Genomic DNA, 24,848 nt, shown 5'->3' on the forward strand with positions numbered 1-24,848 from the left:
CATTGTACACTCTATAATTTGCTCTCAGAGGCCTCACTTCTTGCATGGATTAGGTTTATAATCCTAGCCATGCATCCTTCCTTGACAGTAGGTCTTCTGGAAAACAATGGGCCTTCCTCTGAGTAGATCTTCATAACATTGTCATTGTCTGCAAAGGCTAATTGGAGTGTTTTCCTTGCTATCCAATTAGTCAAGTCAAAAGCTTAAACTATGGTTTTTCTCATCAGTCATACTAAAGCTGATAATCTTGTAATGCTTCATAATGCTGCTTAAGTGCTTGAATAGTAGGAATTAAAAGGAACAGTAAGAAACTTGGCATCATATCATTTTGGAATTCAAAATGCCTAGAGCAGCACAGAAATCCATGGCCAGGGCTCAGCTCCAATTTTACAATCTAACAGCAGCATTTCAGTTGTTTACTCAGTTGGGTTGTAATTAGCTGAACTGGATCTCTAACATATTTTTTCAGGGATGTGATTATGAAAGGGATTTGAAGCACTTTGCTTGCTTGCTTGGCCTTTTCTACCCCAATGGAATCTGCAGGTGATATTGAAGTGGATTTGAAGTAGAAAGTTATTCATGTTATATATGTAGGTTCCATGTAGGTTTTCCTAGGATCGTGATGGCAAACGTATGGCACACATGCCACAGGTGGCACGCAGAGCCCTGTCTGTGGGCATGCTAGCCGGCGCCCCAGCCCAGCTCCAACATGCATGTGTGCATGCATCTCACCAGCCAGCTGGTCTTCGGGTCTCTGCCATGCATGCACAGGAGGCGGGTCGCATAGGTAATGGCAGCAGAAATCACTAAGCAGCTACATTAAGACAGAAAGGTGGAGGCACCAGGGTGCAAAAAGCAGAGGATTTCAGGGAGAAGAGAACTGAAACATCCACCTTTCATCAAACTGCCACAAACTAGTCAACTACAAAAAGGTAGGAAAGTCACCCATGCCTCTTTTATGTGCTCTTTCCATTGGAAATTTTGAAATTGTTTCAAATTGATAGTGTAAAATGGCCCAGCTCTACAATACTGGTGATTTTTTTAAATGAACTTTTATTTTTTTATCTAGAGAAGTGCTGACAGGATTTAAAAAGCAAACCATGTCCTTTTTTCCATTTAATCAATTTTGCCAAACATCTCCCCAATTCACAATAAAATAGTGCTCACAACTCACAATAAAATAACACAATAAAATAGCACTATTCCAATATTTGAGGGGTTCCCACAAAAATGAGGGGGTCCATCTATTTTCCAAAGCACCAAAAGGCATAACAAGAAACAATGAATGAAAACTAACCAAAGAGAGAAGCAACCTATGACTAAGGGTGAAACCAATCTACCAATGGAATAGCTTACCTTCAGAAGTTGTGGGTGCTCCATCACTAGAGGCTTTCAAAAGGAGTGAAGGAAGTACACCCCAAAAGGACAGTGCCAGGAACCACTAAAACAATGCAGAAAACTTAAAACAGCCATTCCCCTTTTTAAAAAAAGTCATGGCACCCCAAAGCAAAAGCACCAGCTGAGAGGGAAACTAAGAACAGCCCAGGCAAATTTAAACCCTGGGCATGCTGCCAAAAGCCATTAACTCTTCCAACTCTATTATTCTATGTTCCCTATGTTCTAAATTGGGTGCTTCATAGCAGAAGCAATACAGCTAGCTGGACCACACATGCATTAAATTCAGGCCCTGTATGATCAAGCTGCATCATTGTCCCCTCCTGTATCTTTTCCCCCCAGGAAGAAACAAGAAGCAGCCAACACTGCAGCAGCTATAAAAGATCTTGGTGAACTCCAGGGAGTATCAGCTAATGACAGAAATGTTACTTAATACCCTTTATAATGAAAATGTTTGTAATATTGTCTTTCCTGAAGGGAAGAGGTTAATCCCATCCCATGGTGATTGATGGGTTTCCTGGGTATTTCCCTGCCCTCTGTTTTTTATTGATTTTATTCAAGGCGTGTGTCAGCTGTTATTGCAACTAAGTAGACTGTTAAGTGGTTCTTGGCTGTCTGCCCGGAGTTATTAACTGACGGGAGAGAAGAAAAAAAAAAACTCTCTTGCATTTTATTTTCAGCCGGTTCTCCGAATACGTATGTGTGTGTGTGTGTGTGTGTGTGTGTGTGTGTGTGTGTGTGTGTGTGTGTAGGTCTTTGGTTATTCGGGTTTTCTCCCACCTAAAATTGGAAGTGTCTTGGTGACGTTTCGACGAAGTCTCATTCGTCATCTTCAGGCTGGTGTTTTCGGCTTTGTGCTTCTGGGAGCAGTGCTCGTGCTCCTAGAAGCAAGAAGCCGAAAACACCAGCCTGAACATGATGAATGAGACTTCGTCAAAACGTCGCCAAGACACTTCCAATTTTACGCGGGAGAAAACCCAAATAACTAAAGACCTACATACAAACACCCGCGAAAACCTCAGAACATATATATATATATATATATATATATATATATATATATATATATATATATATATATACATATATATGTAGGTCTTTGGTTATTCGGGTCTTCTCCCACGTAAAATTTTACGTGGGAGAAGACCCGAATAACCAAAGACCTACATACAAACACCCGCGAAAACCTGAGAAAACAAATATATATATATATATCTATATATAACATATATAGATATATGTATATATAGAACATATATATATGTGTGTGTGTGTGTGTGTGTGTGTGTGTGTGTGTGTGTGTGTGTGTATGTAGGTCTTTGGTTATTCGGGTTTTCTCCAGCGTAATATATATATATATATATATATATATATATGCAAGTCTTGGTGTATTCAGGTCTTCTCCCGTGTAAGATTGAGAGCATCTTGTGCTTTCCTCACACAAGCACGAAGCCAAAGACACCAGCCTTTTTGGTGGGGGTGGGATGCCTCTTCTCCATACTGTTAGCAATACTGAGAAACGGAAGAAACCATAGAAAACTTTGTTTATTTAGTTCATCAGAGGTGACTTTGGGATTAATATATGTCAGTGCCTAAGCAGGGAAGCAAATGACACTTCTCAAACCCTACTGAAAATAAAGTAAGCCCAAAGCCAATCAAATTATTTTTCTTATATGAAGTACAGTTTCCCAAGCAACCTTCTTTTTTCTTGGTGGCAAAAAAACCTTAATAATTAACCATTTGCTATACTGTAAGGACACCCCCCCCCAAGAAAAACCCCATCTCTGTACAATCACAAGCCTCTTCATCCTTCTACTGTATCTGCTTCCAGAATTAATTCCAGACTAAATCTGAAGAAGTAATAATGAGCTCTTTTGTAAAGTATTATCAAACATCACATGAAAAACAGCTGTTGTGTAAAGAATAAATAATATTAAGATACTATTGAGATTTACTACAGCTTTACACAGAACCAGTTTCTGAATGATTAATTGCTTGTGTTCTTTTTTTTAAATGGCCATGGATTTCTGAGAACTGAAAATTACAGACTGAAAGAATATTTTCTATTTCAGATGTTAATTTATTGGGTTATATAGTAAGTATTATTTCTTGATTTGCTCTCTTGGAAATAACAATTTATATCCTCAGTAGCATACCTGACCTGTCGGTATCTGGAGAATAGTTGTTTAAACCCCAAAGATTTAAGTGATTATGGTCCTGTATTGTGATAATATCTCTGGCATCAATCAAATGGTTTGGTTGTTTGCTTTTTGTTTATTTAGCTTCAGGGTTTATTGGACCTTTGAAGTCACCCTGGTTTCATTTCTGATTTTTTTTTTCTAGGTAACAGTTGCAGTTTGATAGTGGATACAGCCTATGTCTTCTTGCGTTATGCTAGGTCTCCTTCTCTTTCTCAGGCTGAGTTCTCATTTACTTACTTGGTATGAAAAGACAGACATTCTTTGTCACATCTCTGACACTTCAAAAATATTCTTAAAATGGACAAAATTAAATAAGATTCTTATACCACACATGCTTGGAACAGGGCAGATGATGAGGGCGAATACAGATGTAACAGAAGAAAATGTTGCTGCTTTCTTGGCTACTGTCCTATCGTCAGAAAAACATCTGGAGATTTATGCAGATATGAAAGGAATAATGCTGGATGCTGCTCTTATGGCCATGAATTGGTATGGGCAAAAATATCCTTTCAATCATGAAATCCCTACCACAAGGTATTTTACTGCTTTCTGATATGATCTGCTATTACAGTACCATGCTCTTTATTTTCTTTATGTGTTTGTTTGCGGTTGTAATATAAGAAATAGATCAAGCATTGTCATTTCTACTTTGCTTTTAGAATAGCTTGTGCTGTAGAACTCAAAGGTCATTTAAAAAAATAATAAAGACCTTAGCAGGTGGATTGACCAGAAAAGTAAGTTCAGTGTTTTGTGAGTCAGATACAGATGGACAGATGTTAAAGGTTGCTACACATCTGATAGCACCATTAAGAACAATTGGGCTGTCTGAGCCATTTGATTCCTTTCATTCTTGCATTTGATCTCTTCCCTTTTTGTTCTGTAAAAGTCCAGGCCAAATTAGTGTTGCTTGAAAGTAAATTTCTATGAGAAGTGGCATGAAGAGAATGCTCACCAGAGTTTGGGAAGCCTTGGGTGAAGAATTACAAAGGGTGAGATATTTAAGAGTTCTTCAATTGATGGAGTCTTACTAAAACAACTTGAGTCATTTAGTTGTATTTTGCACCTACTTGAACTCTGATCTAGACTTGACTACTACCTGAGTTTTACCTTTGGAACTCTGCCATATATTATTAACCTCAACACTGTGATCACCTAATCCCTTGAAACATTGGTGGAAGACTATGGACAGATATATGGTTTTATAATGCAGCTCAAGTAGTAAGTTATGGCTTCTTTACTTAACTTCCTGCTGGACTTTGATTCAACTATGAAAATCATGATTTAATGAAACTTTGAGGGAAGTAATCTGTGGAATCTGAATGTCTGTTCATCTGGTTTCATTTTATTTGTGTAATTATACTGTATAACTGATATAAATGATGCATTAAAACCCTGATTTAATGCTCATTATTCTATGAAAGAGGAGTGGAGTCACAGTTCAAAAGTTCCTAAAATACGTACCTTGAGCTTCCCATATGGTTTGTCAGTAGAAATTGCCTAAGTGTAGCAATGAATGCTTGACAGGAGATGTAGCAATAAAGTAAGATAGCAAGGTAAGGTTAGTGTGTTGAAAACAACATGATCTCTGGAAGTGGTTAAAGAGCTCTTCTAATATCTAACCAAGATACTAGTGACACCTTAACCATGAAAGTCAGCTGGCTGACTTTGGGCCAGTCACTCTCAATAAGCCCAATTCTTTTCATAGGATTGTTATTGTAGGGAAAATAGAAGGAGTATTAGGTGTGTTCACTGTCTTGAGTTATTTATAAAAATAATAAAGGTAAGAAGCAAACAGAGTTTCTTTGAAAATTATAAGTATTGAAAATTATAAGTAATGAACCACAAGGCATGGGTAATAATACTGGGCGTCTATAGAGGTTCATTCACAATGGTCTTGCAAAAATTAATCCATAAAGTCAATCATCTGGAAGTTGAGTCATGGCCACTAGACTGGCTCAAAATATTTTGCTGCTTATCCAAGTAGCTTCTTCAGTTCTACTTGGATAAGTAGCGAAATGTTTTGAACCTACAAGAAAAGAAATCCAATTGCCATGACTCAACTTCCAGACAACTCTACCTAGATGACTGAGAATCTTCATTGCTATCTTGCTCAACGCTATGTTTTTTGGTTACTTAATTTCTTTATTAGATCGAGATAGGCAAATAAGCTCATAAATGATCACTTTAGAAGTATTGTGGCAAAAGGTGAAGCACTTGATTGCCTCTCTAACGCTGATGTCCAGTGAGTTCTAGTGAACTTTCCAGAAATGAGTATGATTCACGAACGCTGGCATTTTTCCTAGCAGATTTCTAAAATAACCACTTGAGACTGTTTATTTACTTATTCGACTTGGAGATCACACAACTTCCACAAGTTCCTAGGGGAGATTACAATAGAGACAAAGAAACAGAAAACTAAATAATTAAAACACACATATGCATCTGGAAGAGAGAAACACCCAAACAGATCAAATCTTCAAAAACTAACAGACTTGACATCCATGCTAATCCCAGGGCTGGGAGCACAGCCATGTTTTTAATGACTTCCGTAACAGCTGTAGGTCTGGAACCATATGAATCTTTGCCTACTCCCACCCCATTGTTTATTGTCCCAGATTATCTGTTGCAAATGTTTTAGCATATATTTTGCATTGCCATATTTGATTTAAACAGCATTGGGTGAAGAAGTAAAAAATGGACAATTCAGTAGAGGCTCTACTGTTAAATCTTGAACATTTTGGTCCCAGCTTCCTATGAGTCTCTTGAGAAGAAAAATCTTCCATGATAAAATGTGCCCTTAGACAAGGAGCTAAGTTAGCTTCAAAATTATGGGGAGGCATCATCTCAAGGGAATGGATAGAGAAAGCCATAGATAGTGCATGCATAGGGGAAGAAAAGCAGATTGGTTTTCAAGCAAGGACTAAATCAAGCAGGTATAAGTGGTGTAAGTTTTTATACAGTGCTTAAATCTTGATCAGTACAGCCTTTCTTTGGGACAGGCAATTGGTTTGAATAAAATGTATTATAATAAAATGTAGTGTGAAATCCCTCTTCCAGACACCAAATTGGAAAGATTTAACTGTTACTGTGAAGTGACTAAGTCACTTTCTAAAGTCTTTCTGCAAATATCTTAATGTTTTTAAAACTCAAAATATATGGAAACTGATCCTTCCCTGCCATTTCGGAAATCTCCTGTCTGCTTAAAACAGTGCATACTGATCTGTACTGCAATATTTGAATATTTTGCAATTGCGAGGAAAATATTTGTTTTTGTATTGCTTTCAAGTTTTATGAAAAAAAAGGGGGATTTTAATGAAGTGGAAATTGAAAGAATATACCATTCTTTTAAATATAGCCAAACAGATTTCTGATATCTCTCTGAAATAGCCATCTAAACAGGGTCTCTTGAATTGATTTCTGACTTCTGAACAGCCTGTCTGTACTATCATTTCCTGATGTAAAGAGGTGCCACTTCTGTGACATCAAAGCCTTAAACAAAGAAGGGTCCTATGCTAGAACAATCTCTGACCATCTGGTCACTCGTACGTAACCTTCTTTGAAGCCTCCTCATATCATTCACTTCTGTGCTTGCTACATGGAATGATGGCATTCTGATTAGAGTGTGGATACTTAAATTTATCAAAAAGTACCTTACAGTATTGCGATATTGCCTGGTCTGAAGGATAAATAATCAGTGGAATTATTTATATCTTACTTCCTATTTCATAAATATATGTACCCTAAATTAATTCAATTTTTACTGAGAGTAATTTTGACTAAGTATCAAGTCAGAGGTGAGTTTCACATAATTTTACCACCAGTTCACAGCGCACCAAAATGTGGCTTAGAAAACGTGGCTTAATAGGACAGCATAGGGCCGGGGCGGGTGGACAGCCACCCACCCACTACCAGTTCGCCCGAACCGATTAGAACCAGCTGAATACCACCACTGTACCAAGTGAGCTTGTCTTCTCTTGGCCTCTTTTTTTGTAATTACTTTCAATTGCATTTGATTTTTCCAAACATCAAGGTTTCCTCCAGTGACCCTTGCCTTCATATGATGTCTCCAAACTAAGTAAAGTGTAGCTTCATAGCTACACATAGCTTCCCAGTGAGCAACCTGGTCTTACTTCATCTGGTATTGAATAGTTTGTTCTTGTGATCCAATTATTATCAATAATTTTCTTTCATTCAGCCTTTTGGTGGATGGGTTTGCATGGTTGTATGACTGTGTGATGTTTCCACCCTTTTGTGTTTTGTCCAGATTTGTCTTAGCCTTTCTCCTATATACCATTTCAGAGCTACAATCATTGTCCCTGTGAATGATTGAGCCACCCTTGAAAGATAAAATCAACCGCTATCTCAACTCTTTTATTTGCAATGGGTTGGCATAACTTTAATTATTTTTCAAGGTTTCTGAAAGGCAGAAAGGATGCAAGATAACCTTTACTCTGTATATGTTTGCAACTGTGTTCCATTTAATAAAATCCCTCCTCCCCACTATTGCTATGCTGTAAATCTGAGCCAAATATATTGCCTTGTTAGACCAAACAATTTGACAAATCCTAGCAGATTTAAAAAAAAGGCTGAATGGGCAGGAATTATGGCTAGCAACAGACAGTAAAAACAAATACTTATTATACTTTGTGTCAGCTTTGGAAGCCATATTAGGCTGGAAGCTTCCATGCTGCCACCTTCTCATGTGTGGGAAAGTAGGAGGGGGGATTTAGTAGAGGGGTTGTCTTTAGACATAATAGCATTCTTCCTGTCAGTCAAGGTCAGGATGATCCTGCATCTGTAGAAGGAGCAAATTCATTTAGATACCATTATAAACCGAGAATTTGGTTGTTTTGGGGGATGTTGCAGTTCACTGGCCAATCCTGTTTCATAATTTGTTTTGAAAATTGAACCAAAAGAACTTTTGGTTCATAGTGACTGCATAGTTGAAAAGGAACATTGGAGATATTATAACTCAGCATACATTACCAAAAAACCCCATCAATTTTGCAAGACACAATGCTGGACCTCTGTGGATCTCAAGGATGGGCCATCCTCTTAGATAGCTTCTTCAAGGTTTTCTGAAATACTTTCTTGAAGTCACCTTCATTACCCATGTCATACAAAGCATTTCACTAGGACAAAGCTAAGCCATTTTACTCAGTCCTATGGATACTCAATTAGAACTGAGATGTTTATTAGATTGGCCTTGGAAGTTTGCTAGCATCAGGATCTGTGCAGGATTTGATGCTTTCGTCAAAGCAACAAAAGTAGCTTTGCAATTCAAGCTCTGACCCATTCGTGCAGAAGTGTGACATCTTGTTGTGACAACAAAAACGAGGAACAATGAAAGGGTATAATGCTGCTTTCATCATTTGAAGCCCCCTGTGGAGGCTTCAGCCCAGTACGACATTCATCTACCATTGTAATTTTAACAATATACTGGCAAACACAAAACTATTCATTCTGTTAGAAATGTAAACCTGGAACTTATTGAGAGTGAATATGGTCCTGACTGCAAAAACAGTCTAATAAGAGGAACTCTTTAGAATAATGAGAAATCCATTGGAGTTTGTATATGGATTGGGGTCCAATTAGATTTCTGGCTGCAAAACAAACCCCTAATGAGCAAAGATCAATTTTTCATTAACAAAATTTTATTCCCCATGAAAGTATGAGAAAGTGTCAAGCTACTTTATCAATCTTGAGGGTCTTGTTGATTAAAAGTTGTATTTTTCATCAATATTGCAAAGTTGTTGAAATCAACACAGTGCACCAGCAAAGCCGGCTCAAACTACTATACAGCAGAAAACATTGTGATATTTCTTATACAAAACTGAGCAGTTGATTCCCCCCCCCCCCCACTTCTACCCTGGCCAATAACACAGATCTGATGAAAAAGCTATCTTTGGTGGACTATTATAAATTGCATGGCACACACAGAGCTTCCCCCATTCTCTTATTTCTGTGCTGAAACCTACCTTATTGTTTGTTTAAGCAAATGCAGACTGAGACACAAATCTAGCCCAAGAAGTCTTGTCTCTTCCCGACTGATTGTTCTATCCAGTGTGAAACACTGAGAGAACATAAGTAGCTGAGCCAATCAGTTGGACCACGTTAATGCCATGTAAGAATCCTTATCACACTGAAAACCGAATGTCTCAAGAAAAACCCATATGATACCTACCTCAATCTCTGTTCAGCATCTGCTAAGTTATGCAGGTTGTTCACTCTACTTCACGTTTTCTCAAACTTGGCAATTTTAAAGTGCGTGGACTTCAACTCCCAGAATTCCCAGTTGCCAAATTTGAGAAACACTGCTCTACCTAATAGTAGGGCTTCAGCTCTAAAAGAAAGTCCACATATCTTAAAGTTGCCAAGTTTGAGAAACACTGATCTACCTAATGCTAGGGCTAAAACTCCAAAGACAACAAAACCTACACTTCTTAATCTCATTTCCAGATTTGTGTCTTTAAAAATGCATATTTTTCAGCTAGGTGCAGAAAAAAATATAAATGTTAATAAGTTCTTTGTCTCTCTTGAACTCTGGAATATAACTTAAGTTCTTTTTCAGAGATACAGCTGTATGAACACTGATGAAACCTTCAAAACAAAGAAATCTGTTCAGCTGTCCTGAGAAGGAAAAATGGGGGGAGGGAAAATAAGAACACCAAAGTATTGTGAAAGACTGTGGCTTTTTTGCTGGGTTAATGAATTGAAGGAATGAAGTCATGAAAAAAAAATAGTAAGCTGTTGTAGCCTTTTCCTCCCAAACAAATAACATTCCAGATGGACATTGGTTTGATTCTGGAGCTATCTTTAATTCCTTTCCTCCATTTCTTGTTCAAATCGTTTAAGGTAAGGATTTCTGTGTTGTTTTCTACTGGCTGCATGAAAACAATAATCCAGTTATGCAGAATATTATTTAGATTTCAAGCATTACGCAATTTAACTCATTGAAAGCTACTATAAATTCAGTTTGACTCAATCTGCATATGCTTTGCCTGGATTTATCTTGTTGAAGTGGATCCTGCTTCTGAGTAAAGCTGTGTCAAATTAAATTATGTTAAAAGAAAGATATTTACTGAAGTTTCTTAGAACATTTTTTTTTCATTGGCAGTCTAAAGATTATGGATAAATTGCTTTCTGCATCGTTGGATGTTAATATAGACTTCTACTTGGACACCTGGAAATGCTACTAAGTGCAGTGGAATAGATGGGAATTCTATACAGAGATTTGATTGTTTTATGTTTTTCGTCACTCTATTCTATTGTATTTAGCTAAGGAAAAAGTGGCATGCTCAAATACTCTTGGTCAAACAATTCTAAGTCAAAACCCTGCGTGGCTTTAACCTTTATTGATCTGTTTAGGAAATAAATAGATGCACAGAACATGACCCCATAAGCAGGGAAAGGAGGGGGATTGTAATGTTTAACCTGTGCCTCCCACTGCAGCTTGCTTGATGTTAAGATTTCTTAGTGGATTTCTTTTTTATTTCAAGCAAGCCTTACCATGCAGATGGAGTACGTGCGAAAAAGAAGCCTGTGTCAACAGACTGCTGCACTCTTGTGGAAAAATATAATTCTGAAATGGAGGATGAGAATGCAGAGTTTTCAGGCAAGTACCAAGAAGCAACTTTCACTTCAGTGCAACCCCTCTTCCCAACCCCTATTCCCCGTTGAGATTTCTTTTCTTCTGGTTTCCTTTCTCTATTTCTAAATTATAAAAGTTGTGAATCTAATGTCAAATATTGGACTAAAGACTATTTGTGTTGTATTTATTGTACAACTTGATGAATATAACTGATTTTGGAAAAAGGGGAAGGTACTCATGTGCTTCTGATTTTTTGGTTCCCTATCAGCAACCGACTTTGCTAATGGTCTATGATGTCTCAAGAACATTTTATGCGAGACAAGGGTACAGAATAAGATGGAATGGGTTCAGCTTCAGCTTAGAAACAGACGACAATACTTGACTGCACACTGACATAGCAGGGATGGCCTCACATTTGGAGGACTTCCAGGATACAAAGACAGAAGAAAAAATATCAGTTTGTACATGTGAAGCCCAAAAAGTCCAATAAATAAGTTTAAGAAAGGACAAGTTAAAAGATCTTTAACTTCTTGCTAAAGGAATTTTAGCAACTTTCTTGAGTTGCTAACATTTCTTGTTATAACCAAAAAGAGAGCACACACCATCCATTTAAGTGCTTTCCTGTCTGTGCAATATATAGAAAATGGAGTTTTTTTTAAGACTAATATTTTCAGTCTCAAAATTAAAATTGTAACACTTTAGGAATAAAGGTGGTTCTAAAAGCATTTTTAAAAGTTTCCTCCCATCTGCCATTAGCCAGTCTGCTGCATTCAAGATGCCTTTTGGGGTTAAGACTAAATGTGTGGCTAAACAGAACTTCCTCACTGGCATTGCAACTTCTCCCCATGCATATTTTATATGTGCTTCTGTAGGGTGTGATGCCAATACTCACACATATAGGTGCATACATGCATGAGGTGAGAGTGCGCATGTATGCAATATTTCAAGGTCCACCCTCCTAGATTCTCTTTTGCTATATTTTCATTAGTTTAGATCCCAAATGTTATGCCTATGGTTCAAAATAGAATTGCCTTGCTGCAATCATTCCAAAATACTGTAATGGGTGTTAATAACTTGGACTTATTTCATATTTCCAGGAATGGTTTTGTTCCCTGGTTCTCTTCAGTATAATACTGTTATCAGCACATGGGTTTTTATTTGAGGAGGCTGGTGAAATACCTCATGCTCTCCTCGGAAATCCTTCATTTAATATTACCGGAGTTAAACTTTTGTATGCTCCAAATACTAAGATGTCAAGAGAAATAATGAAGAAAATAGAAACACTCTCTCCACTAAAAGGTATAAAGTATCTGTTTAAATGTTTTCCAAGACTTCAATAGATGTTACCGTAATTTCAACTGGGCTTGTTTTGATTGAGTTTGGTAATTATAGAAAAATGATTGCAGGTATTCTCCAATGCTGTTAAAAGAGCATATGTTATTTAGACAAAGTGAGCAAGAGAGCCAGTTAGGTCTAATGGTTAAGGCCCCAGGCTAAAAGCCAGGTGACTCTGAGTTCTAGTCGTGCTTTAGGCATGAAAGGATCTGGGTGACTCTGGGCCAGTCACTCTTTCTCTCAATCCAACACACCTCACAGGTTAGTGTTGTGGAGGAAAATAGGAGGAGGAAGGACTATGAGATATGTTTGCTGCCTTGAGTAACTTATGAAAATAATAAAGGCAGAATAAAAATAAATAAATATCACTGATATATGATTTATGACTGAGTTCATATATCATACTACCTGTGGTTTGTCTGTAATGTTCTTTATATATTGTGATCAACTGATTTCGTATAATCTGACAATAAAATCTGCTTTCAGATGGCTATAGCCCTGTTCTTCTTATATGAGAAGCAAAAATTAAACAATTTGGTGGGTTTTTTGAAGATTAATATGATGGATCAATCCAGCCAATATGTTATGCATGGAGATGCTTTTGAGATCAAGATATCTATCAAATAGATGAATGAAAAGGCTTTGACCCTTCAATCATGCATTTCTGCTTGCTTATCTCCTTTTATTTAACTTAGGTATTAACAGAGTTCAGACTACAAGATTAAATATCAGCCTACTTTTTAAAATATTCTTTTGGCCAAATTTTTGATAATAACCCTTGAAATGGTTAACTGATACAGCTAATAAAACATGAGCATGCAAAGACATTTCTCTTTCCCTGTCCTATGTAGGATTTCACTTACTGACATGATTTCTATGCTAAAGGTATCGAGACGAAAGTGATGGAAGATGAGAAGACTATGAAAGATGAGAAGGCCAGGGCATCACTGCAGGACTTTGACTTACATATTTTTGGAGTTGTATTTCAAGATGAAATTTCCTATCGACTCCGATTTCCTAGCTACAGAACAATTACACCACACAAAGAATTTGCTTATATAGGTAATTCAAGATGGCTGTGTGTTTCAGTCTAGATTTTCATACATCTATAGAAGTGTTTTTCATCCTTGGCAACTTTATGATGTGAGGATTTCAACTCCCAGAATTCTGCTCAGCATAAGTGGCTGAGGAATTCTGGGAGTTAAACTCCATACATCTTAAAAGTTGCCCAAACTGAAAAACACAGGTTTACATGTAAGTCAAATGCAAATATAGCATCAGATGTTCTTATGCTATTATATATTTGCATATATATAATATATAGCGTGTATGTGTGTGTGTGTGTACACTTTCAACATGGTTTACAACATTTCATTTTTCGAATGACACTATAATTTTCATTTACAGGGATGTACATACATATATGTGCAGATTTAAAGTGACACTATTTTCATGCTTATTTATTGGAGGTGTAACAATGCAATCTGTGTTACGAATTCAGGGTATCACCCCTCAGAAGACCACATGGGACAGAACAAAATCCTGCTTTCTCCTAATTCCTTGTGTATTACAATGAGTGAGAAACAAATCATGCTCTTATTTGTGCGATGATTCTGGTATATTGAAAAAGCAATGAACAAGATCATACCAAGCCAGCAAACTAAGGATCCATTGTAGCTGAAGAAATTTGCTTGGATTTTTTTTTTTAAAAAAGTGTCTAAAGTGTGTCCTGTTGGATAGCTGTTGGTATTGTTAAGTAGGTATCAGTTTGTTTGATCTGAGCTGATTTATTCTTAGATAAAATTATTCATGGAACAGAGATAAAATTAATTAGTAATATACAGTATACCAATATCTGAGGTATAAAATGGAAGAAGAGGTAGTTAAAGATACCATGATTAGATGGGCCAAACATTTTGGCTAAATATAGAATTAGAGAAATGGGGAAAATGGTGGGAAGTAAATATTAAAGTGACTCTTTCAACAGCATTCAAGGAAAACCAGTTAAAAATGTTCTACAGATGGCACTTCACACCAGTACAACTTGCTAAAAATGTCTCCAAACTGTTCTCCAAATTGTTGGAAATGTAAAAAAGTCTCCAGAACATATTATCATCTCTGGTGGACATGTCCCAATGCGAAAAAATATTGGATTAAAATTAGAAGTTGGATAGAAGAGATAATTGGCTATAATGTGGATTGGAAACCAGAAACGTTTTTACTGGGGATATTGAACAGAACTTACAGTAAAAGAAATTAGATATTTGATTCTGCATATAATTACAGCGGCAAGGATAGTCTACACACAGTCCTGAAAAAGTGAAAAGATCCCAACAGAAGAAGAAATAATTAAGAAAATCCTGGACTGTGCAGAGATGGATAAATTAACAGAAGAAATAAAAGAAAAGGAAGATACAGAATATTATCAAGTATGGACTAAGTGGTATGATTGGCTCGAGATTAGGGAAAGTAAATGTGAATAAACGATGGAGAGAAGAAGGTGACAAATGCGCAAAATATTGCAAATGAAGAAAATTAAAAATAAAGGGATGATAATGATAATAAAGGATGGGAAAAATGGGGAATGTATATAGTAGAAAGTAAGAGGAACAAAACTGATATGTAAAAAGAAACACATATCATGTGTTTGTATTTTGTATGTTGTGTTGCGTTGTGTTGTTGTGGTAAAACTAATAAAAAAATTTTTTTAAAAAGAAATACTAAAGAAAGAAAAAAGCAAAAGGAGAATGACTGCAGGAGAGAAGTCTTATTTGATTAAGTTTTAGGATTAGGGTTAAGATTGATCATCCAACAGAATGAATGGTGCAAAAAGAGATAAATCAAGACTGATAGTAGCTACTTGGAACACAGTAAGGAGAATTATGTTACAAAGTACTAGAGATATGAGAATGAGGGAAAAATACTGTGTAATCTGTAAAGAGAAGAAACAAATTGCAAAGAATATAGACAAAGAAAAGAGGAAATAGTTATGATTATAATAGGCAGAGAAAATGGAGAACAATTTGACAAAATAAAAAAGGTATTTTGGAAGTTAAGAAGTATCCTATGGAATGATTAGAATTAGGCTGCAAGGAATGCTTGCTGTGGTGTTGAAGCATATTGGATGCAGATGTGAATGTATGAAGGAGATGCTACATTATTGACTGAGAACTTGAATTATTTTCACTGAATGTTAGACAGACTGCATAATAGCAATTTTATTTTATTTTATTTTATTTATTAAATTTATATACCACCCTACTCCCGAAAGACTCAGGGCGGTGAACAGCCAGAAAATAAAATACATATAATACAAACGTTAAAACCATTTAAAATACATTAAATCTTTTGGCCCAGAAAACAAATTTAAAACACCCCAATTTATAAGACAAATTTAAAATTTAAAAAGCAATAAAGAGCATTTGTCTGAAATTAATGTATCAAACCTCAAGATTATTAGGGTTCACATGGAAAAGGAAATGAAATTGACAAGTTGTAAATAAATTGCAAAAAATAAAGCAAGTAAATGAATTTGTGTGCTTTGGTAGAATGTTTACTAAAGATGGAAAAACAAATGGAGAGGATCTGTTAATAACGCTCTACTAACTTGACTCTATCGACAAGATCTCAGTTTGGGTGATTTATAAAACTTGCACCAAATATGTGGTATTTTAATACTTTTTATGTTTCCTCAGGGTGGTGCATTGTTCTTTCATTATTACTATTGGTCTCTATTTTGTTTTATCTATTTTTCTATGTCACCTTGAGTTGCTTTGTGGTTAGTTGGCTTATTAATTGAAATAATTATAATAAAGTGAAAATGCTGATTGGAAGGCAGGGGCTAGCTTGTTGTCTGTGGCAAGGAATGAATGTTTGTCAAAGGAGCTAAAAATGGCTAAGAACAAATTTCTGTCCATCTTGTTAAATGAACATGAGAGTTGTATATATCAGGAAAAATATATAAGTAAATTGAATGTGGTACCAATAAACTAAGCACATATGTAATATGTTTACAGTGAACCATGTAGATTGTCCTGTTTCAGAAATCTGATCCTTAGATTAATTTGATTTAATTATTTATTTTCTTGGTTCGCTCTTGAATTTTCCTTTGTAAAGCCAAGCTATAAACAGAAAAAAATAATTTTCTTTATACTTATGGACATCTTTCAGATTTATTTTTTTTCAAGAAAATATGGTCACGTAATATGTCTGACCCAGTTCAATAATGACAGCATTTAAATTAGAGTCTTCAAATCAAGGAATAGTTCAATGGAAATAAGAATTAGAAACAGCTCCCATTTTTTCTTGACTTTAGATAGGATGATGTATTACGCTGAGTATTGTTTAAGATGTCAGCAAGTTATATTGTCCTACTTTTGTGTAAGATAATTTTCATTGGCTCCAGTACTTCAAATGCCTGAAGAAGTCAAAGACATTGGTAAAAAGCAAAGCAAAGTTCTTCTGTCTCTTTGCTCTTAGAAGAGAGGGAAATCTGATGCTTCTCAAGCCTTTCTCATGGGCTGTTTTCTTCAAGGCCTCAATGCAGTGAATCATTTTCCTGGAGATCATCCAGTTCAATCAAATCCCAACATTTCCCCAGTTAATAGGGACTGTTAATTTATAAGATTGAACATATAATATTGTAAAAATCTGCTCTTCTTTTTTATAGATACATGTTTCAACTTTTCCTCAAATTATTGTGAAAATCCAATATACTGGACTCAAGGCTTTGTCTCACTGCAATCTAGCATCGACAGTGCACTTATTGAAGTAAGTGGATATGCCTTACTTTTATCTACAGCAGTGGCAGTGACATTTTCTCAGTTTGGTTTGAACGACTCTTTTTCTTTCATTTTGTTTGCAGTTTTATATATTTTGATTTTTGGGTGTTAAGTGAATTTTGTATGTGTATACCCATACAATGACAATAAAGTTATTATTATTAACCGGCTGATGTTTATCCTACTCACTGCCTCTGGATCTCCCTGGGCTGTAGAATAGAGCTCATTCTAATCTACTCAGAGTGTACTCAAGTGCTTTCCTTTTCCTAAGTACTGTATGTCCTCTTCTTGATTCCAATATTAACATCATTGTTAGGTTCCTGTATCAGGTCAGTGTGTATGTGTATGTGAGTGTGTGAGTACACACTTTTAAGTAATTCAATCGTTTTTTCCTTTATAATGTAATTGTCCAGGTGGCATGGTAAATCACCTATGGAATAAGTTATCAGTAATTTCAATGTCTTTTCTTCTAGAGGATCACCAATCACTCTGTTTGGGAAGAAATGACTTCTATCAATGGCGTCCGTATGAAATCACCTTCTATTACAATAGAATATGAATTAGAAAATGGTGTGTTCGTCTGGACCTTATCACTGTGTTTTGCTCCATTTATGTATTTCTTGGCACTAACTGTTTCAAGAGAGAAACGGAAATTAAAGGAGATGATGAAGACAATGGGACTACGAGATGCAGCATTCTGGTGAGCTACGAAATTGTCTGTAGTCTCTTTTTCTCAGATGGATCCAGCAGGTTTTATGAGAAAGAAATGAATGAATCCATGCCAGCTGGAAAGCTCAGCAGAGAATTTAACGAAGCTCTGATCATGGAGCTGGTGCTGTAAATAGTAGCTCCATGTTAAGTTCTATTTCCTTTGGACCTCTAAATACTTATGTGACTGATGGTGTCACCACTCAGGTCCTTGTTTCCTCTTTATATAAATGGCTGTTCTGGCTAGCCATTCTGCAACTTAATTAAATATAACTAAATATTCCCATTTGCAAATTTACAAAATACTTTGGTTAATTACCCAACTTTGAAGGGCACTGCAATCACACGTACAACATACTGTGTCTGTTTCTGGTTTTTATGCTAAACAGTGTTATTTATTTATTTATTTATAGAAATAACTATATTCTACCTATTTTAAGCCTCAAGGTTGCCTACTTTTCCACAAAAGAAAAAGTTTCAAGTCTTTAAACATAAAGCCATCATAAATAATAAAACCTATGTATAAGTTAAATCTACCACTGTTAGCGCTCATAAGGGGAAAAACAGTAGAGCCTTCTTGAAGGTCAATAAGTTGGGGACACCATTATCTCAGGCAAGATATTCCCCCAAACAGGTCAGCCACCGGGAAAGATCATTGTTAGGTCTTCTACCTTACATAGGGTAAGGATCTCCAATATTGGTCAGAGGAGAAGGTATTGCAGGCTTTTGAGAGGGTAATTTCAACTTATGAATTCATTATGAATTGGGTCCTCCTATAGCTGTGGCTCATTGGATCTAATGAAGTTTACACTTGGCTCATCTCCTCTTCTAAGCGAGCATTTATGTTTAAAATTCTCCCTTTTGACTCACCCATTCTTTTCTGTAACTTTTCATTTATGCAACTAACTCTACCCAAGAGTCTGCTAACATTCCCTGCTGCTTCTAATTCTGCTTCTACCTCTTTTAATTTGTCAAAGATAGCTCTGCATCCATTAAATAGACCCTCAAGTGGAACAGATACTTTTTTTAATGCCCTCAACATTTCTTGATACTGTTGTACATTTCTTTATGCTCCTAAAACCTCAAACAATGCTACTGTGAGCAGATGCACCTTAAAGCAACTTTCTTTCCATGGACTACCCTCCAGTTTAAATACCTAATATCCCAACTTGGAGCAAATGTCTTTGTAATATATTTAACAACCTCTGCAGGTGTGTTTTTAGGGATGGGGCTGGATGAGGTATAATGTCACTAGGGTCTACTCCAAAAATGGATCCTCTGCTCATTTTAGAAAACTGCTTCTAGCCAGCTAGGATTGACCATGTTCTAGGTCACTTGGATCAATTTTGGCAGGACCAGAACTCAAGCCCAATAGCATTCTAGATGTCACTCCTCTGTCTAAACAAAAGAGATGCCAAAAAATTGATAGCCATGGAACTGTTTTCTAGATTCCTTTCATTGAAAAAAAAAGTTTTCAAGAAGAGCCAGTAAGTCCTCTCTCTGAATAGCAAAAGGAAAAGACCCACAAAACATATCACTTTATGTGGATATTCTTTGATTACATCTGCCAATAACTGCAATCTGGGAAGAGTTGAGGGAGACATCTGCTTTATATCTATTTGGAAGAGTCATCCTTGGCTCCTTGGTGTTGGACAGCTAACACATTTAAAGAAAAAAATAATAATTTTATTTTTCTATCATTCCTTGAAATTGGTGTAGACTGTCACTGCGTTTTTTTATTTACCAGCTGAGCTCTCATTTCTGGACTATCAGACTTTCCGTAGCTTGCCAACTTTTGTTATCAGTAAGCTAAACTGCGCATGTCCTCCACCCACATTCCTTCTCACACTTTTTTTTTTCTTCTCTTGCCAAAAAGTCTGACCATAGGGAGGTGGCCGGCACGAACGTTATCAAAAATGTAACTATTAGATTAGTAAGATGTTTTATTTTTCTTTATAACAAATAAATGAGTTTTCTTAGAAGATATATCTTCGGGTTTGTTTTTTTAAAGTATGCTGGCAAGGAAAAGTCTCGATCCACTCCTCTTAATCAAGGTGCGATTATCCCAAAGGCAGAATGGGATTAATCAGCGCCCTGACATAGACAAGGGGTCATGGGAAGGCTATTGAAGGCCTCCACTCTTCTTCATATTAGGCTACTGTTCCTAACAAGACATGACTGCCAAATGCCATTTAACGATAAGAGCCTCAGTTTCACAGTCACAAGAGAAGCCTTTCCTGCAATCAATGTTTTTCTCCTGTAGGCTTGGACCATAATATTGAGCTAAACTGGAGAAATAATTTAAGGAAAGTGGAGAAAAATCAGATAAATGTTATCAAGAAGGTTAACAATGTCTTTTTCTTCATAGGCTCTCCTGGGGTTTGCTCTACACCATATACATCTCAATTCTAACCATAGTGCTGACATTTTGTCTGAAAGCTACATATTTTTACCTATGCAGCAGTTCTACCTTATTTGTCCTGCTTTTCCTTTATGGCATTTCATCTGTAAGTGTTGGGCTTTCCTTTTCTCAGTTAAGGTGATATGTTTGATGCAATAAATATTTCTGTTCTGCTCGAGGAAAGTTTCTGCACCAAGTTAAGAAGAAACTTTTTAAATATTAAATTAAAACATTTATTTCTCAAGTGTTCTCTCTTTTTAATGAAGCACCCAAACATGGGAATAGCTTGAGGGATCCTGGAGATACCAGTTCAATTAAAGCATACCTGGACATATTATTTCCTTTAGTAAAAAGTTCTTTTGTTTGGTTAGCTGAAAGATAGGAAAAAGCATACCTCTCTATTTTGTATTCATTGTCATTTATTTGATAAGCCGACTGCACCTTTCCAGAGAATATTGAAAATATGGTTACGTCATTTGTTTCTTGATAAATTTGAGATTAGATAACTATTAAATGTTTTATAGACAATTATTCAGAATTTTCAGTTCAAATGTTGCAGTCTGCTAACTGGCTTGGGATGATTAAAGAAAACCTGTTATTTCCTTATTTTTGAAAAAGATACTCTGAGTATCACTTGACTGAAGATTAGTTCACTGTTTGCCCCTACCATTGTAATCACCACAAATGGAATATGCAAGTCTGTGATGCTTTTTGAAAATTGTCTTGCAAGTTTTATTTGAGTAGATTCTTGTGGAAGATCCCCACATGGGATAAGAAGACTAAGGTTTTCTCAGCTTGTGATAGCCAGGGGCAAGGGTGGGGAAATGGACACCCTCTAAAATAAGGGGGAACATTCTGATGCAGTTGTGATATAGTAGGAGAAGTTTCCAAACAGAATGAAATTTAATAGCCATGGTTCTAGGTTAAAAAGTTCAATTATCAGTATTGAGTGGCAGAGCAATGAAGTTGAATATACTTTTTCAAAATTATTGAGCATGGTGGCATTAGGAGTCTGTAGAAGAGTAGGAAGCAAAAATGGGTGCCAGGTTCCATTTGTGGTCCCACAGTCTTTTCATGTTGCCTGAATGCCTCAGCACTTAGAGCCAAATAGACTCAATTCACTCTACTGCTGATTTTTTAACTCTCTTTATCTTGAGCATTTACAGTTTGATTGGACTCCCATCTCCTCTTGCTTAGAGAGATGATAACATTTTGGGAAACGTGGCTATAAGAAGGCATTATGCACCGTCTTCCTATTAATTCAGTTCAGTTTGAATCCTGCCCAGAAAGTATCTACTGTAATAATTTATCTTTTTAATGTAGGATGCAACAGTTATATATAAATACAGAACAATAATTTATTCATTCTATTGTATCTTGCATATTTGTAAACTGTACTAACTGGCAATTTCTTCTTCTGCAGATATGTCTCTGTTTCATGTTGAGCTCTCTCCTAAAGAAACCCAGAATCACTAGCTTTGTTATTTTCATTTTCATTTTTTGTTTGGGAGCCCTCAACATTACTACAACAATCAGGTTGATACCTCCAAGTTTGGAATTGATTTTGAGCATCTTCTGTCCGTTTGCTTTTGGTGCTGGGATTTCAAAGGTAAAGTGACACACTGTATTTTACTTCAAAATTCTAATTCCTAATCACGATGCAACTAACAGGAAACACATCTGACACTCACTCTGGTGGCATAGGTATTTCTCTTCCAAAGATATTTTGATAGGAACACATAGCAAACTGAACATGGGCACAAAATGGCATTCCATTCTAATCTTTCCATCATACTCCTGAGACCTATGCTTCCATTCCAAGAGAGTTAGAATCGGATCAATAGTTTAACTTACTAAACAGTTAGTTTCATTTCAATTCTTTGTTCTTTCCTATGAGAATTTGATTTACAAATTTTTTTTGTTCTTTTCATGCAGGCTCTCTATTTTCAAAAATATGGAAGGATCTTTGATTTTACTGACTTAATGTTCGAACCGTATGGTTATTGCTTGCTTATTGACAGCCTCTTATACTTGCTGCTGGCTTTCTATTTTGATAAGGTTGTGCCTGGTAAGAATATTACTGTGAATATATTATAGTTTGCAAACCACAAGTTGCTTTTCATTAACTCGGAAGCATCATTTTTGAATTAGGAACTGGCCTGAAAAACAGGGGAAAATAACAAAGTTGAGACAGCAAGTATTATATCTTTCTATAGTTTAAGTTGACTGAAATTCATTTGAAGCTTCTAAATACAACAGTCTTGTTCACATATTGTGTAAACATGTATGAGCTGTAGACCATTTAAAAGAAACCAGTGCTATGCAAAGCACAGAAATGGTGTAAGCTAGAGTAAGCAAATGAAATTAAAGGTGGATGACAAGAGAGAAAGAAAACTTTCCTTTTGTTTTCTAAACCTTAGTAATTTTGTGGAGCTCATCAGTTTCATTGGCTTCTCATTTTTGTGTTGCAATTCTATTCCCATTTATTTTCCGTACATGACCAACAATTCCAATGCATTGCTTTCATACAAATCAGTCACTTTGCATTCGATTCACAAATATTCAGCATCCGTTCATTCTGGGTCTTTTAGTCTCTTGTTTCACCATTAACACATTTGTACTGCATTTATGTTTCTCCTGACATATCCGGCTCCCACTTACATCAACAGAATTGGCAGAAACCTGCTTTTATTCTTAGCAATTTCTACTTCTCTTGACAAAAAGCTTCACAACAGAATTATTCCACCCAATACTTTTCTACCAGTGTTTGCACATCTTAAAATATTTCCATTCATGTTCCTATTTTTAGTAAATATTCTACCAAGATGCACAAATTCACCCACTTATATCAGCTTTTTGCTATTTATACGTCCTTGCAATTGTTCATTCCATTTTCCCTGTGAAACACAACTGCCTTCATTACACTCGCTGCAAATATTTGGGTCCTCAGCCAACAGTATATAATCATCATTACCAAAGCCCATCACAGTCCCTACCAACACAATTAACAATACCACAATAACTCCTTATACAATGCTAAAAAATCAGCCAAGGGGACATCATACCTCTTTCTCTTGCTCCCTGCTCAGTATTAAACCTTTTGCCAAGCATCCCATTTATTCTTCATGTTTTAATTTCATTTTTAATTCCATACTGTTTTATAATTCACACCTATTAACATCATCTATTTCTTCTAAATCTAATTTCTTCTAAATCCACAAGCATATAGTATAGTATGCAAACAGAATTGTGTAAGCCATGTTATGCCCTGTGATGTTCTATGGAAGTGAAATTTGGACTTTCAAGAAAAAGGATAGGAAGAGTACTAACAATTTGAACTTTGGTGTTAGAGAAGGGACCTGAAAAATACCATGGACAAGCAAGGAAACAAACAGATGGATCAACAAACAAATCAATCTAGAATTACTCACTTGAGACCTAAAGGTCAGGCTCATATTGTCCTACTTTGGACACATTACACAAAGACCTAAGTTTGTGTAAACGATTCTAATTCTGTAAAATATCAAAAGAGAGAAAGAGAGAGAACAACTAGAAGAAAGATGGAGAGACTCAATTACAATGGCAATGACTGCACTATTAAGAGGCTGGCAAGACCAGGTTACAGACAGATTGACCTTGAAAAAAGATCTTGATGATCATAGAGATCAGCAATGACTTCTCAAACTCATATACAGTATTTCTAAACTTCTTTCTCAAACTCATACATATTTACATGTCCTACTCAGGGGTGGGTTTCACTTTCTTTGCTACCGGTTCTCTCTCTTTCATGCGCTTGCTTCACTTGCACACACACCACTTCTGCACATGTGCAGAAGCTTCTGCACATGCGCAGAGCGTATTTGATGACATCCGGGTGGGTGGGTGGAGCCTCCCACTGTCACTGCTACCTGAACCGGGGTGAACCGGTAGCAACCCACCACTGGTCCTACTGAAAATAACAGTCGGATTTAAAGCCAAATTGTCCTTGTATCTTTTCAGGCAGAATTCTTCCTGATACTCAGCCAAACACCCTTAACAAACTGTAGCAATTTGCACTGTCTTGCTATCATTTTTGACAATCAGCATTCTCACTGCGATGTCTTCACGTATACATTATAAATAAATTGTAAGCAAACCACATTCATATTGTGACATTTATTAAGTTATACCACCTCTACCAAACACTTTGCCATTTTTCAACATTCTAACAGCACTTAAAATTTGCTTTTCAGCATTTTTTTTCTTAGATACAAACATTCATAGTATTCATCATCAACATATTTCCCATATCATTCCCATATTTTTAAAGTACTACTATCAGGAATATTTTTTCTCACTTAAAGCCCTTGTTCTCATTTTAATTTGTGTGTGTGTGCATGTGTGTGTATTTTCTTTGCAGTTACTGCTTCTTTTCTTTCATCTTTTCACCATCCTTC

General features: G+C 36.2%; 1 protein-coding gene across 1 annotated transcript in view; it reads left to right on the top strand.

Annotated features, from left to right (window-relative positions):
• Positions 1 to 3,993: 3,993 nt before the first annotated feature.
• Positions 3,994 to 24,848, top strand: part of LOC148115377 (ABC-type organic anion transporter ABCA8-like) — a 68,512-nt gene continuing 47,657 nt past the window's right edge. Inside the window, exons 1-9 of the mRNA XM_087887028.1 lie at positions 3,994 to 4,130; positions 11,096 to 11,211; positions 12,285 to 12,486; positions 13,408 to 13,584; positions 17,192 to 17,292; positions 17,777 to 18,003; positions 20,380 to 20,518; positions 21,836 to 22,021; positions 22,348 to 22,480. Coding sequence (XP_087743154.1) covers positions 4,088 to 4,130; positions 11,096 to 11,211; positions 12,285 to 12,486; positions 13,408 to 13,584; positions 17,192 to 17,292; positions 17,777 to 18,003; positions 20,380 to 20,518; positions 21,836 to 22,021; positions 22,348 to 22,480 — 1,324 coding nt within the window. The 5' untranslated portion in view covers positions 3,994 to 4,087. The remainder of the gene's footprint in view (positions 4,131 to 11,095; positions 11,212 to 12,284; positions 12,487 to 13,407; positions 13,585 to 17,191; positions 17,293 to 17,776; positions 18,004 to 20,379; positions 20,519 to 21,835; positions 22,022 to 22,347; positions 22,481 to 24,848) is intronic.

This window comes from Pantherophis guttatus, chromosome 2 (genome assembly GCF_059756535.1).
Source record: "Pantherophis guttatus breed Tessera chromosome 2, ASM5975653v1, whole genome shotgun sequence".
Classification (NCBI taxonomy): domain Eukaryota; kingdom Metazoa; phylum Chordata; class Lepidosauria; order Squamata; family Colubridae; genus Pantherophis; species Pantherophis guttatus.